Genomic DNA, 16579 nt, shown 5'->3' with positions numbered 1-16579 from the left:
AGGTATCTATCATAACAGATATCCATAATCATGCTAAAAAAAAATTGTATACTCTAACGGGAGGACACACATATACGGTAGGGAGCAGGAGCATAAAAACATATCTCTCCCTCCAAACTGAGTTCCTCTTCTGGACATTTGGAGATGGTGAATTGCTGCAGCAGAGAGGTGAAGTATATGAAGAACTAATTGGCAAGGGAATCCCGGTGAAACAACATCTCCAAATCTTTGCATAACAGACTAGGGCATATTAACTCTGTCAGCCAAAACAATGCATAAAATGATCCAGCTTTTAAAGTCAACGCTTTTATTTATAAACTGCAGGTTCATGTAGAAGAAAATGGCCACATTCCCTTTGTCAGAGAATGTCAGAGTTGGATAGGCTATTTGCAATCTATTAATGCTTATGCTTGACTGGGAAACATGGTCATCGTTTCAGTAACAATGCAACTGGCAGTGAAACCAGGCCCTGCCTTTCACACAGCGACCACGGACTTCATACCTCTCCATGCTTAGGAGGCCCTGCTGAAAAAAAGTAAGGAAAAGAGAGGAGAGGAGAAATATTCCAGGGGGGTAAAACAGAATCTTACTAGTATATCAGTATTTTGAACGCATACGTTTTTCAAATAATCTTTCATAACATTGGATAACCCTTATGAAAATTAACCATGGTTTTACTACAAATATAACCAAAAAACCATGGTTACTATAGTTAATATAACCACAAATTAACCATGGTTTTGCTATATTAACCAGTTTAACCATGGCATTTGTAGTAAATTTGTAGTACATGCCAAAAAACCATGGTTATTACAGTTTTACTATAATTAAACCGTTATTCCATTTACATCCTCATAATGTAAAAAGATAGCCTATAGGAAGGGAGCGTCCCACAAACGAAAGCAAAGCAGTTTATGCATTTTTATTTTATTTTAACTTACGTATTTACTTTATTTATTTGGTCAATCGCTAGAAATGAGTTATCTCATGCTATTTATTTATTTCATTAGCCTACACCTCGCAGACTCTAAATATCTAATCTAGCTTCAGTGAAGGGGCGGTGTTCAGTAGATCCAGCCAATAGAAAGCTCCTACACAGTATGGACTAGAATGCTATTTGTTCTCGCTAGTGTCGGTCGTTCAAAGCAGAAAATCGGTTGAGTTACATAAGGAAGATTCGGTGTACAAAAATATGAGCGCTTTGACTGGACGATTGGTTTACCTTTAAAAAAAATCATTCAGGAACACCGATTCGTTCACGAACAGCTCTCTTTCGCATATCCAAAATGTTTATTGCAGGTTATTATTGCACGATGTAGAAAACAGAAGTGAACCAGGAAGTAAACAAATTAAAGTCAAACTTTTCGCGTAGGCTCGTTCTCAGTGCAGAATAAAGGGGGTAAGCGCTTGAAAATGGTCTTGGAGAACATGTTGTTGTCTTTAGCCTCAGTGCAGTGGACAGATGTAGGGACCCTGTTACTGATGTTTGTCATCTTTCTGCTGATCTCATATCATCTGAGAAACAGAAAGCCTAGAAATTATCCCCCTGGACCCACACCTCTCCCCTTTATTGGGAATGTTTTCAACCTGGATGCTAAACAACCACATATTCAATTAACTAAGGTAACTCACAGCCTCTTGTTGTGGTTTCTAAGTCTGATCGTATAAAGTATTTCAAATTAGGCTTGGTATCCTAATCCCTGTAACCGTGAGTATTTTTCCCATTTTTTTTTCATGTTGTCTCTTTCCCTGCAGATGTCAGACCGTTATGGCAACATTTTCAGCTTGCGTCTGGGAAGCTTAAACACTGTTGTTGTGAATACCTACAGCCTGGTCAAGAAAGCTCTTATTGACCATGCAAACATTTTCACAGGCCGTCCAACCAATGATGTTCTCAAAAGAATAATCAAGTGCCAAGGTATACATTAATGTTGGGAGAATAACTTTAAATGATATTCTAACACTCCCTAAATATCACATCTTTCATGAAATGTCTGGCAACAGGTGTAACCTTCAATAATGGCTACAGTTGGAAGCAACAGAGGCGGTTCACTCTCAGTACTCTTAAATACTTTGGTGTGGGAAAGAGGAGCCTGGAAGTCATCATCATGGAAGAGTACAAATACCTTCACCAGACCATCATGGAAACCAATGGTAAGTACAGTAGAAGCATTAATGTGATAAGAAGCAAAACCTGACTATTTAGGCATATCATGCTTTTTAGTTTTTGTCAGAATTCTGCATTATATACACACACACACACACACACACACACACAGATATATTATGTATGTATGTATATATGTATGTGTTTGTATGTTTCTCCCACAAGATGACACCAGTCGGTCTTCCATGCATTGAATTTTAAATACATTTTACAGTTGCATAAACATAGCCACTATGTTGAGACTGTGTCTTATTAACTAATTTAACCTGTCAGCAGTTAACCTAGTGGTAATAAGTCTTACTTTAGACTTAGATCAATCTACTTTTATATTTAACTGACTTTTTATAACTAAAAAATAATGATAATAATTCGATGACTAACTTGTAAGATTAGTCTTAGAGGTTTATGCGACCAGCACTAGGACCACTAATCTATAATAGAGAACAGTATAATAAGAAGAATACAAAGAATAGTCATATATATATATATATATATATATATATATATATATATACACACACACACACACACACACACACACACATATATATATATATATATATATATATATATATATATATATATATATATATATATATATATATATATATACATATATATATACTGTATATCAGTGACTAGGACTCAATTCCTTAGCAACCACATAGCAAGACATTGACAGCCACCGTAAAAAAATCTACTTTTAAATTGAAACTAGCTTCTGTCGTTTTATTTTATTAGGGCTGCCATTCGACCCTCATTACTTTATTAACAATGCTGTCTCCAACATCATCTGCTCCATGGTATTTGGGAGGAGGTTTGAGTACACTGACCAAAGGTTTCTGAACATGCTCAGTCTGATGTCTAAAGCCCTTAAACTACAAACGTCTGTGTGGATACAGGTATTATGAGATGAAAATATATAGTGGTCTGTCATAGGGACTCCTAAATTTCCACTTAAGGTGCAACAAAATGCATTATTTGAAAACAACTAATAAATTAAAGGTGCCCACCCAAGCTGACCTGCTGCTTGTCCATTGTAGCTTTACAGTGTTTTCCCTTATGTTATGGACCTCCTCCCGGGACCTCATAAAGACCTGTTTTCCTGCTTCCATCAAGTTTGTGCTTTTATAAAGGAAGAGGTGGACAAGCATTGTGCAGACTGGGACCCCTCCTCACCCAGAGATTTTATAGACTGCTATCTCACTGAGATCCAGAAGGTACAATCTCTCTCTAACACAGCCTATGAAAATATGGCTTTTTATAAATGTATTATGCTTATGCAAACAAAATATTTGATGAACATGTACAAATATTCCACTCATTTAGTTCGAGTTTCCTTTATCCAACATGACTATCCTGCATATGCTAATTGTAATGCCGCTGTGTGCTTTAGAGGAAATATGATCTAGAAGCGGGATTTCATGAAGAGGGTCTGCAGTATGCTGTACTTGATTTGTTTGTGGCAGGAACTGAGACAACATCTACTACTCTACTGTGGGCCTTTGTATACATGATGAAATACCCAGAAATCCAAGGTAAAATGCTCCAAATTACAAGTCAGCTGTTAATAAAATGTTGTCCATGTAAACGGTTCATAAACCAATTATACTGAATACTTTACTATGTTGTTTTGAAGTTACATTTGTTAAACATGTCATGGACATTGACACTGAATGTCATATTCAGAAAAGGTTCAACAAGAAATAGACAAAGTAGTTGGACGGTCACGTCGACCCAACATAGATGACAGACCCAGCATGCCATACACTGATGCTGTTATCCATGAGGTCCAGAGAATGGGCAATGTTGTCCCCCTTAGTGTGCCAAGAATGACCAATGAAGACACAATATTGGAAGGATATTATATTCCAAAGGTGAGATGAATGAAAAAAATTTGTAAAATGACAACAATTACACAGGCGACTTCTCATCAACATAGCATACTTACTATATCAGTTGATGGATGGGGACTGATATGTTCTCAGAGTTGCGTGATATTAAAAAAAATCTGAATTGTGAGATGAAAACATCACAATTGCCTTTTGTATTTTATATTCCAAACATTCCATACATCCTTGAGTAATTTTAATGTATTTAATTTTATTCATACAACTCTTGGGTAATTGGTAGTAACAGATCTTGTCTAGAAAATAGCCTCAGCTGCTGACATGCCATTTAAATTTGAGCTTACAAGCCACCTACCAACAAAATCAAACTGCTATGTTGTTTTTAAACGTGTTGAAAATAAGTTGAAAAGTACATTATATGCAACATGGAATCTTTTATGTTAACCCTTAGATTGTTTTTTTTTTTTACATTAAGGGTACACAGATCATTCCTAACCTAACCTCAGTGCTCTTTGACCAGACCAAGTGGAAGTCTCCATATTCATTTGACCCACAGAATTTTCTTAATGCTCAAAGCGAATTTGAAAAACCTGAAGCTTTTATTCCTTTCTCGGCAGGTGAGCAGGTTTTTTTTTTTTTTTTTTTTTGTCTAGGTAAATATTTTATTACACAAATACAGAAAATACTTGACAGTTGTGCATATACACATTAAATCGTGAGATAATCTTGAGGCTTGTTTTGAGATTTCATTTCGTCTTCCCAAGGAAAACGATCTTGTCCAGGAGAATCGCTTGCCCGTATGGAGCTCTTTCTCTTCTTCACATCCTTTCTTCAATCCTTCACTCTTTCACCTCCAGGGGGAAAGCAAACAAGCTTGGACTTCAACTTTGGAATGACACTCTCCCCAAAGCCATTTAAAATAAGTTTCACTCCTCGTTGATTGTTTATACATTGTTTATACATCAGTGCACAATATTTACAGGTGGTATTTGATGTTGCAACAAAATGATCTATAACCATGTAAAACTGCAAATAAAAGTGGGTTACTTTTAAAAAATAATCTCTTATTTATCCCATGAAATCACACAATCATAACATCAAACAAACAAAAGAGAGAAAGCTAAATGATAATAATATATATTTTTAATTTGAATATTAATAATTTAAATGTAGAACATGTCCTGACAAGCGGACATCACTTTTTTTTCTTTTTGTTTTCTCTTTTTGATTAGTGAATGTTTTTCGTTGGTTTTTCCTGGAATGGGAGGGTCTTGGGTGTAAAGCTTCTGGTAATCAACGACCTAATCTGCCAATACTGACGTGACCATGGATCTGCTGCGTCTGTACGAGTGGCTCGATGTCAAGACTATTTTGATTTTTTCCTGTGTTTTTTTATTACTGGCTGATTATATCAAAAATAAAGCGCCGAAAAAACTTTCCTCCTGGACCATGGTCTTTGCCGATTATTGGAGACCTTCATCATATCGATCAAAAAAATATCCATTTACAAGTGGCAAAGGTAAACAACCTGTATTCATGTTTGGATCTGTGACAGTATGCAATTCGAAACATCATCTTTGCGACTGATATAAAGTTGGTTTCGACGTGTGACGTTTGACAGAGATTCAGCCCCGGAAATCTTCTTTAACGATTTTGCACAATGACAAGAAACATACTGCGTTATATAATAGTTCCAAATGTAGAAGAGAACACGCTTTATTTATTAGTTATTTTTATTATTATTTATCTGCGTTAAGGTATTTTATCTGGTAACATATACTGGTAAAAAATGTATAGCCTGAATGCACTGTAAATCGCTTTGGATAAAAGTGTATGATAAAAGACCTTATGTAAAAGTGCAGGTACCGTCTGCAAAGTGCAAAATGAAGAGCAAAAAGCACAATTAATCCATATAAATGCTTCACTTTTGAAATGTATATTAAAAAAATCAGATCTAAGTGTTGTATTTCTGGTTCATAAAATAACATTTAGATGTTGGTTTTATTCACTGAACTATAGCAAAACAAAAGTTATGGAAATAGACAACTTGCAAAGCATTAAAAACATTATACAGTTTACCGCCCACTAGAGGAAGATATTGCACTTTGTAATAAACAAATCTCCATATTCATCGGGAAGAAGGCGGCGGGAACCGGCGCACAATCAAAAACTCATTTTAATAATCAAAAGTAAATACAAAACGGCGCACCAGCCCCTCACGGACGACTGGTGCGCATAAATAAAAAGCAAACATAAAATAATATCCCAGGCCTGGTCCTCTCTCGTCCTTCACGGTCGTCGCTCCAGTTTTATATCCTTCCATCTCCTACGTGGGACTCGATACTAGCGGTGGGGCTCAGGTGTAGCTCATCTCCAATCACTACACCTGGCCTCACTCCTCGTTCCCACGCCTCTCGGCCCCGCCCCACTCGCCACATACCCCCATCGCCCCTCGCAGGCCGGGGGGTACCCTCGAGACTGCGCTCTACTGCCCCCCCCCCCCCCCCCCCTTCCCTCCGGGGGAGACCGCTCACGGGGACCTGCGGGAACCTGGGGGTAGGACAGACGAGGCGAGAGAAAAGGAGATGGAAGGAGGAGCGACAAGGACGAGAGAGGGGAGAGAGGAAAAAAAAAAAAAAATCCGGTTCCCAGACGCACTGCTGCTCGGCCCTCCACCAGCTGGGTGATCTCCTCCGCGGTGCCTGGCGGTGGCACTGGACGGCCCTCGGCGGACGGCGCGACACTCCTCCGCCGCCCGATGGACGGCGACGGCTCCTCCGATTTTGGGGCAGCGGCAGGAGTCCCCCGTTCCCTGCCCCTCCGGATTCCGTCACGGAGGCGGCAGGCTCCGGCCCCCCTGGCGAACGGCGCCGACTCCTCCGCTCCCTCACGGACGGCAGCCGCCCCTCCTTGTCGTGGGCGGTCGGCAGCGAGCTCGCCCGTCCCCGGCAACTCGCTCCAGCCCACCGCCTCGAGCGTCCCTGGCGGCACATACCTCGCCAGCTCGAGGGCACCGCGGATTCACCACAGCGGCGAGGGATCTTCAGCAGCGCGTCCCTCCTTCTCCCGGGTTTCGGCACCACTGTAACGATAAAATCTCCATATACATCGGGAAGAAGGAGGCGGGAACCGGCGCACAATCAAAACACATTTTAATAATCACAAAATAAATACAAAACGGCGCACCAGCCCCTCACGGACGACTGGTGCGCATAAATAAAAAGCAAACATAAAATAATATCCCAGGCCTGGTCCTCTCTCGTCCTTCACGGTCGTCGCTCCAGTTTTATATCCTTCCATCTCCTACGTGGGACTCGATACTAGCGGTGGGGCTCAGGTGTAGCTCATCTCCAATCACTACACCTGGCCTCACTCCTCGTTCCCACGCCTCTCGGCCCCGCCCCACTCGCCACACACTTGTTTTGACCAAGTTTGATCTGCTGACATTTAACTAAATTAATTTATAATAGAGCTGTAATTGGGCCTTAAAAGTTAGGCACGACAGGGCCCGAGCCCTATCATTTATTAATGACTAACGTAGGCTATAGGCCACTTAGATGTTGGAACAAAGAAATAAAACAAGTAGTAAAACACTTAGCCTATAAATAGGCCAACGCACCAATAAAATGAGTCTTTCCTAACAAATTAAATTAAGATAAATTCTAAATTATTAGTCCATGGCACAGTACCATATTAATGACATGGTCAATGCAGTCCAATCTCTGGTATGGCTGCAGAGCTAATTTAATGTTTGCCCCCCATCAGTCACCTATACATTTTGCTGAGAGAGGAAGCATCAAGGCCAAACTTTGTCACCAGTAGTTTCAATATCTCCCGCCTGATATTTTCTCCTGTCTTTGCCTCTTCCAAAGGGAACATTTTAGTTGTCAGGGTTTTATTCACCTATTCCATATCCTCACTGGCATGTGATTGTCAAATAACACATTTTCCGATAATCCTCTGTCCACATGTCTGTGGTCATTGCGACTGTGCCGTCCTTCAACAAAGTCTTAAGTTTCTGTACATAAGCTTCCCTCTTTTCTTCTGCCATGTCAGTGCACCTCTTTACAATTGTGAATTACAGAGTTTACGGAACCTTCCCATACACAACACCGACATTAATTATTTATTGCGCCAGCTCTTCAAACCCCTTGCCATTTAAGATATTAAAAGGCCTAATGTCTTTACAGCAAAAGCTGACCCACTTCTCCATCATCGTTTGTTCCACCTTTGCAGGAATGGGTTTTGATGCTGTAACAACCGATTCGATTGTAGGTTGATTCTGGACAATGGCAGGTGTTGAACAGCTCCGATCAACATGCCTTATCAGCGATGAATTCCCTGTCGTTTAACTGCCGTACTTTAAAAGAATGTTGCATTTTTTGCATTTCACATAACCCACTGGCTCATTATTCGCATTATGCACATGGTCAAAACTTTTCCACACCTCAGACTTGGCTTTGGTTGCATAATCGCCAGATGCAAGCTTCTGTTTCACCTCCTCAGCATCCATTTTCGCATCATTCTCATGCTAATCGAAACACATCACATGACTGCTCATTTACCACTCAATCCGGAGCAAAAGCCCGAGCCCGTGTAAAATGATAAATTAAGCCCGAACCCGACGGGACCCGACGTTGCTGGTTCATACAACCACATTTCTTTGTATCTTTTACTTTCATAAGAAAATTCAGATACACGTTATTGAATCTAATTCAAACATATTAACATAATTTTTGCAAACATTTTTTATCTTATCTTCAAAGGCTGTGTCTTGTTACTGATTCATAGAATAACTGTTAGACATTGCTTAAATTTGCAACACTATAGCACACCATATGCTAATGAAATGTAAACACATCAATATAAAATACAAATTCTCTTATTTCAGCTTTATGGGCTGTGGCTTGTAATTGATTCCTATATAAATATATGAAATATATAAATATAATATAAAAATGCTCATAAAAACAGTAACAAGACACACCATGAAGTTGATACAGAAGAGTGTATTTTTTATTATTAATTATTGGTTTAAGTTTCAATAGCATGTAATTTTTTGGTGTTATACTATGATTTTTAATATTGTTTTACTTTTATTAATATATTTAAATAAACATTTATACAAATAAACTGTGATCAGCGTTCAGTTTTCAGATAAGACTTTTTTATATACAATTATACTCAATCACTAAGAATTTTCTCTTTTTTTTCTTTTTTTTTTTTCTTCGATATAATATATTTCTTACGTTATATCGGTATCTTTGTGAGGATGGGGATCGAAGTGAACTAATATTCTGCAGTATTTAAACTATTCCTATAGTACATATAATTTTCAAATCATATTTTCAAGTTTGCAGAAAAATATGGAGACATCTTAAGCATTCGATTTCTCGGACCAAGAATTGTTATGTTGAATGGGTACAAAAGAGTGAAGGAGGTCTATCTACAACAAGGTGACAACCTCGCTGATCGACCCATGTTGCCCATGATTTATGACATAGCCGAAGACAAAGGTCAGTCTTGTAAAAATAATTCAAAATAGTGAACGGTGGTTTCAATATAAACTGACAGTAGTGAGTTCAAACTTACAGGTGCATCTCAATAAATTAGAATGTCATGGAAAAGTTCATTTATTTCAGTAATTCAACTCAAATTGTGAAACTTGTGTATTAAATAAATTCAGTGCACACAGAATGAAGTAGATTAAATCTTTGGTTCTTTTAATTGTGATGATTTTGGCTCACATTTAACAAAAACCCACCATCTCAACAAATTAGAATATGGTGACATGCCAATCAGCTAATCAACTCAGAACACCTTCACAAGTTTCCTGAGTGTCACGGAGCAACCCCGTGATCATAAATGGACTGTATGTATGTACACCATATCTAGCACACACACATACACTGCATGCATCATTTAACGTGGTCTGTTAGACAGCGCTGACATCATGTATACACAGACCTGTATACAGCCTGTGATTGTTTAAATGTATTATGTGTTTTATACATGTAAGGGTACGATGTTTATTTTGCTCATTATGTATAGTTGCAAAAAAGTGTTGGGTAACATTTTTCTTTCATTTCCATTATAAATAACCACAATACACATATGTTTGATTTCAAGTCTTTATTTAAGATTAGGTCACACAGTATAATAAATGGAACTTACCTCATTGTAATATACCAGTAGCCAAACCTGAATTGTGAAACCATGTTGGGTATGACGTCACTTGGGGGGGGGGGTGTCAATGGACCTGTAAAACAAGGGTTATATTTGTTCATGCACATGTTGTATTTCTGTATTGTAATTTGTGTAGTTTATATTTGAAAACCGTATTTTCGCACTATAAGGCGCACCGGATTATAAGGCACACCTTCAATGAATGGCCTATTTTAGAACTGTTTTCATATATAGGGCACACCAGATTATAAGGCGCATAGAATAGAAGATACTGGAGTCAAATGTTTGACTGGGTTTGCGCTATGCATCCACTAGATGGAGCTGTGCTAAAGGGAATATCTACATTATGAGAGAGAGCGCCTAAATTCACCTCCACTGGAATTTCCTGTTGCCGTGGTCTTATTATGCCTCTGATCACCAATGCCATCCCTTCAAAATAGTCTCTCAGTTTGGTTCACTAGGCTACACAATCATGCAAGACTGCTGATCTGACAGTTGTCCGGAGGACAAGGAGAGTAAGCCACAAACATTCATTGCCAAAGAAGTAGGCTGTTCACAGAGTGCTGTATCCAACCATGCCCAGTGGTCCAAAGTCCTCTTCTCAGATGAGAGTTTTGTATTTTATTTGGAAACCAATGTCATAGAGTCAGGAGGAAGGGGTGCAGAAGTGCATAGCACAAGTTGCTTGAAGTCCAGTTTTAAGTTTCAATAGTCTGTGATGATTTGGGGTGCAATGTCATCTGCCGGTGTTGGTCCATTGTGTTTTTGAAAGTCACTGCACCCATTTAACAAGCAATTTTGGAGCACTTCATGCTTCCTTCTGCTTCAGCTTTTTTAATGCTTCATGCTGATTTCATTTTCCAGCAGAATTTGGCACCTGGCCACACTGCCAAAAGCAAGTTAAATTACCATGGTGTTGGTGTGCTTGACTGGTCAGCAAACTCACCAGACCTGAACCCCATAGAGAATCTATGGAGTATTGCCAATAGGAAAAGGAGAAACAAGAGGCCAAAAAATGCAGATTAGCTGAAGGCCACTGTCAAAGAAACCTGGACTTTCATTCCACCTCAGCAGTGCCACAAACTGATCACCTTCATGCAATGCTAAATTGAGGCAGTAATTAAAGCAAAAGGGGTCCCTACCAAGTATTGAGTACATGTACAGTAATTGAACATACTTTCCAGAAGGCCAAAAGTTCACTAAAAATGTTTTTTATTGGTCTTATGAAGGATTCTTATTTGTCTAGATGGTGGTGAATTGGTGGGGTTTTTGTCAAATGTGAGCCAAAATCATCACAATTAAAAGAACCAAAGACTTAAAATGTTTAAGTCTGTGTGCACTGAATTTATTTAATTCACAAGTTTCACAATTTGATTTGAATTACTGAAATTAACTTTTTCTTATGAAACATTCTAACTTATTGAGATACACCTGTACGTTGAGGCATATGCTGCTAGAGAAAAAGAATCATTTAAGTGTTTTCTCCGAATAGGTTTTTCATAAAATTGCTCTGAGATCAGTACTTGTGGCAGTGAGTGAGTGAGTATGGAAAAGTAATATTTAAATGTGTTTGTGATCAGGTTTAGTTGGTGCCAGTGGATATAAATGGAAACATCAGAGGAGATTTGCACTCTCAACTCTTAGAAACTTTGGATTGGGAAAGAAAAGCCTGGAGCCGTCTATTCATCTTGAATGTCGCTTTCTGAATGAGGCCATTTCAAGTGAGAATGGTATGTACAGAAGTATGTGGAATTTAAAGAACTGAAACTCACCTTGTTCTACTAACATTTTGGAGTGGAAGCACAATGTGATTAACTTTACAGTTATCATGGTAACATTTCCAGGTCGACCCTTTAACTCTCAAATCCTGCTGAACAACGCTGTCTCAAATGTGATCTGTGTGCTTGTGTTTGGTAATCGATTTGAGTACAGTGACAATGACTTCCAGAATCTGCTCAAGAACATCAATGAGGCTATGTTTCTGGATGGAAGCATCTGGGCTCAAGTAAACATTTTCATATTTTAATATGTTGATTTTGCCCTCTTTAGCATCTTTGTTGCTCAGCTAATGCATTTTGTTCTTCTTTCTTTAGATGTATAACATGTTTCCATGGCTCATGCGGCTACTCCCTGGACCACACAAGAAATCGTTTGCTCTGTGGCATAAGGTGATAGACTTTGTTCGAGAGAAGGTGAATGCTCACAGAGTGGATTGTGATCCATCAAATCCTCGAGACTACATTGACTGTTTCCTTGCTGAGATGGAAAAAGTAAAACCCTTTCTTAGGCAGGTGTCAGTAAATGGAATGCTCTGGTTATAATATTACTGAATTGAAATAACCTCTCTATCATGTTGTTTAGCTTCAAGACAACACAGCTGCTGGGTTTGATGTGGAGAACTTGTGCATCTGTGCTCTGGATCTGTTTGTAGCAGGAACTGAGACCACCTCCACTACTCTGTACTGGGGTCTTCTCTACATGATAAAATATCCTGAGATTCAGGGTGAGAGTTTTTTATGAGAAATCGCATTTATATGCACAGAAAACAAAATATATAATCTCTTTACTTTGTGTCTTCAGCCAAAGTTCAAGAGGAGATTGATCGTGTTGTGGGAGGGTCACGACAGCCATCTTTATCAGACAAAGACAACATGCCCTACACCAATGCAGTCATTCATGAGATACAGAGGATTGGAAATATTGCCCCATTGAATTTGCCCCGAGCTACTGTGGAAGACACTCAGATAGGACAATACTCTATTCCAAAGGTATAGTAGCTGTACAGAACTGTATATTTATGGACACTGGGACAGTTAAGGCTGTCTGTGATTGACTAATAGATTAAAACAGTTGCCATTGGTCCTCCATAAACATTTTGATTCGTTTTGATTTAGGGCACGGCTGTGATTGGCAGTTTGACATCAGTGTTGTTTGATGAGACTGAGTGGGAGACGCCACATTCTTTTAACCCGGGTCACTTCCTGGATGCTGAGGGGAAATTAAGAAAGAGAGATGCCTTTTTACCTTTTTCTCTAGGTATAGAACTCTGCTTTCTAGTAATCAGTTGATATATTTTGACATTTTCCAGTTGTGCTGTAAATAGCTGAATTTGCAATAGCCCTACAAAAAGTTACTCTTTTTGAGTGAAATTAATGATATGTCCTTGTTTTATTACAGTTGTGATTATTTTTTGCAGTGTTATTTTCCATAACCATGGCACTTTTAAGGGCTCAGTAGAAGCATGCTTTCTTGGGAGATTTGCATATTAATATTTAACTTTTTTTCTTCCATACTGGAATATTTAATATTGTAATACATTTAGTTCCATAATTAATCTATTTTTATTTTTATTTTTTTTCTAATTTCAGGGAAGAGAGTGTGTCCTGGGGAGCAACTGGCAAGAATGGAGTTGTTCCTCTTTTTTTCCTCTCTGCTGCAGCGCTTCACTTTCTCTTCACCAGGAGGTGTAGAGCCCAGCATGGATTACAGGCTGGGCACCACTCGATGTCCCCTACCATATAAGTTGTGTGCAGTGCTACGTTAAGACAATCACAAATATGTGACCATTGATTGTTTGTGTTTGAGACATTTACAGAGAAAACATGTATCCATTAATTTTTTGAAAGTTGTGGAAATGGGTGAATTGGCTCAAGTCCATCCTTCTGACAAGTACAGTTTGCTCTGATTGTCCAACTGACCCACTGCATTGTGGTCGACCAAACACTACAAGTACTCATCGGAAAAGTAACCCCCCTTTCCATAATCGCGAGCTTCATCTTTTAAAATAAATGTAAAGACAGTTAATAATGTCCTTAGTTTTACCATCAGTTCAAGCCTGAAAGGGGAACAGAGTGGTGTGACAGACACAGTGATGAAGCTCATATGTGTTTGCAGTACACAAGCCAGGATGGTTAAGACTCTCTGTCTCTCTCTCTCTCTCTCTCTCTGTGTCTTTCTCTCTCTCTCACACACACACACACACACACACACGTGTGATGTGTAAAACTCTGGATTTGAACAGTCAATAGCAAATATTTAATTAAACTAATAACAAAACATACTTGCAGTAGCTGATTCAGAAGTGCCAGATTGTCATAGTATAGTCAGAATTACCTCTTCTCCTAGGTTCACAAAACAGTTATCCATAAAATGTGTTGCTGTTCTTTTTTAATTAATATTAAAGATTCCTAAATGCATCTACTTTCAGAAGGCTAAATAAAGTGCTATTGCTTTCGCCTAGATCGCACAGCATCTCCCTGACATGGCTGCTTCAATATTAACTGCGGTTATGGAAACGACGCCTTCTTTCTTTACGTTAACATTTGGGCGGCATTATGCAAATATTTCCACATATATGACGTAGACATGCTAGTGGGGGCATGGCAGTCTTAACTTTGATAAAGAATATCTCTTTTGAGACTTTAGTCTTTGCAACTTTACAGATATACTTTATGCGCCAAGAGCTTGTACCACTCCAAAGAGGAAGGAAAAAATGAAATCGCATTTTACTGTTTGTTCAGTAAAGTGTAAATTAGATAAATTATTTGATACATTTGTGATGCACTGTATAATATTTTATGCTTTACAATGGACCTTAGTCAGGCTAGCCCTATATTTAATTATTGACAGGAATGAAACTGTAAAACTGTTGACAAAAACACCATAAAACTTTTATGGTTTATGGTTTTAATTGTGAAAATTACAACATCTACAGCCTGTGTACAGTGTGTAGCAATGTAAAGACTGGCAGTCTATTACTCACAGCCAAGTTGTTATCCATGTTAAATTCAATAAGGCATCTAACCTGATTAACGTCTGTGTATAATTGGATATGATACCTGATCTGATCTCAGTATGGTATTCCAATACGTATTTGACAGATATGTCAACAGAACTCCTTTTGAATTACGATAATTTGTCTAAGCCCATGGGCAAATATCTGTTCTTGTTTCAATCATAAACTCACATCATTTTAATTAATCAACTAAAAACAAGACTTCTTATTTTATGTCATTTTTCTTTTCAAGTTAATATGTCTTGATTTAAGGATCTTAAGACATTTGCACCGAAAAACAAGGAAAACTGAGGATGAACATCACTGATCAGAAGTATAATATTTTAAAGTACTTGTACTTTATACATTATTTCCTTTTGTTTTTGTCAAATGAATTATAACATACTGGAGATATGTTGGACATTGTACTTTCAGACTTTAAAGTGTTGCTAAAAAACACTTTTTATATATGATACAATTGATACAATTTATATATGAAACTATGTGAATGATTTATTCCTCAACAAAACACTATGTAATTGTCTATTAGCCGAAATAAAATTAAATATGTTACATTTAAAATGCATTCCAGCTAAAATTCCAGTCAGCATAATCAAAGCTTTATTGGACTAGCCTAAGCTATTATTTGCAAAAGTATTCAGAATGTTAAGTAAAGAGATTGCATTGAATGGATTTTTTTTAAATAAACGAATATAAAAACCATAAACTGTATAAAAACATGGACGAAGTGTCCATGACGTCGCTGAAGTGTGTTTTTGACAGGGGGGCAGGGTTTCATTTTTTTTTTTTTTTTTTTTGAAGCACTGGACACCGCCATTGGCTAGCGGACCCCCACCTGCTGTTAGCATTCCATTGACTCCCATTATTTTGGCGTCACTTTGACAGCGAATAACTTTACATCTGAGGCGTTAAAAGACTCCATTTGTCCTTTAATTATGTCTAAAGAAACACGAAAATGTTTAAATGAGTTATAAAAAATTCACAGTTGTCATGAAGGGCAAAATTAGCTATTTAGACCAAAATCATTTTTTGCACCAGGCTGTAGCCTAAACATGTTTTTTTTCTGCTGTAAAGTTGGGCATTTTAACATGGGGAGTCTATTGGACTGACTCCCTTTTGGAGCCAGCCTCAAGCAGCCAGTCGATGAATTACAGTTTTAGTCCTTATTGGCTTCACGAGAGAGAGCGGGAGGTTGGCGCTCCATAAAAACCCATAATAAATAACCAATAAAGCATGATAAAACATAATAATAATATACAAATATTAAGGGGAAAAGACGATCAGTTAATGGATTTACAAGACTGTAGGATGGACAAAAAAGGTCTTGTAGGCATATTTTATATTATGTATATTATGTAACATTTATTTCGCATTTAATACAGCCTGGCAGCCAGTGCCTATGGTTACTATGATAAATTTAATAATTAAATATTTTATATCATAAATAATAATAATTTTTTTATTCAAAATAAAATTTTAATGAATAAATCTCTGATTAAACTCGTGGCCACGAGAAATGGATGTCGTTACCTCAACAAAAACTGAACAGATGTCTCCTTATGGGCACCATAATTGCGTAGT

General features: G+C 38.0%; 1 protein-coding gene and 1 pseudogene across 1 annotated transcript; both read left to right on the top strand.

Annotated features, from left to right (window-relative positions):
- The first annotated feature begins 1383 nt into the window (after window positions 1–1383).
- LOC113063170 (cytochrome P450 2J2) lies at window positions 1384–5078 on the top strand. The gene is made up of 9 exons (XM_026233392.1): window positions 1384–1623; window positions 1756–1918; window positions 2005–2154; window positions 2909–3069; window positions 3211–3387; window positions 3564–3705; window positions 3857–4044; window positions 4493–4634; window positions 4782–5078. Exons 1-9 carry the CDS (start codon window positions 1414–1416, stop codon window positions 4955–4957), a joined length of 1509 nt encoding a protein of 502 aa, XP_026089177.1. The 5' UTR covers window positions 1384–1413; the 3' UTR covers window positions 4958–5078.
- A 116-nt stretch (window positions 5079–5194) lies between these two features.
- LOC113063171 (cytochrome P450 2J2-like) lies at window positions 5195–15555 on the top strand (annotated as a pseudogene).
- The last annotated feature ends 1024 nt before the right edge of the window (window positions 15556–16579 follow it).

The sequence above is a fragment of the Carassius auratus genome, chromosome 45 (assembly GCF_003368295.1).
Source record: "Carassius auratus strain Wakin chromosome 45, ASM336829v1, whole genome shotgun sequence".
Lineage (NCBI taxonomy): Eukaryota > Metazoa > Chordata > Actinopteri > Cypriniformes > Cyprinidae > Carassius > Carassius auratus.
The sequence above is the reverse complement of the archived record's forward strand: the minus strand, read 5'-3'. Positions and strand labels throughout refer to the sequence as shown.

Bases quoted from the DNA above. Each gene is read 5' to 3' on its own strand.
- LOC113063170 (XM_026233392.1), top strand. From the start codon at position 1,414: ATGGTCTTGGAGAACATGTTGTTGTCTTTAGCCTCAGTGCAGTGGACA. The intron at 3,388-3,563 runs GTACAATCTCTC...TGTGTGCTTTAG, and splicing joins ATCTCACTGAGATCCAGAAG to AGGAAATATGATCTAGAAGC. The intron at 3,706-3,856 runs GTAAAATGCTCC...TGTCATATTCAG, and splicing joins GAAATACCCAGAAATCCAAG to AAAAGGTTCAACAAGAAATA.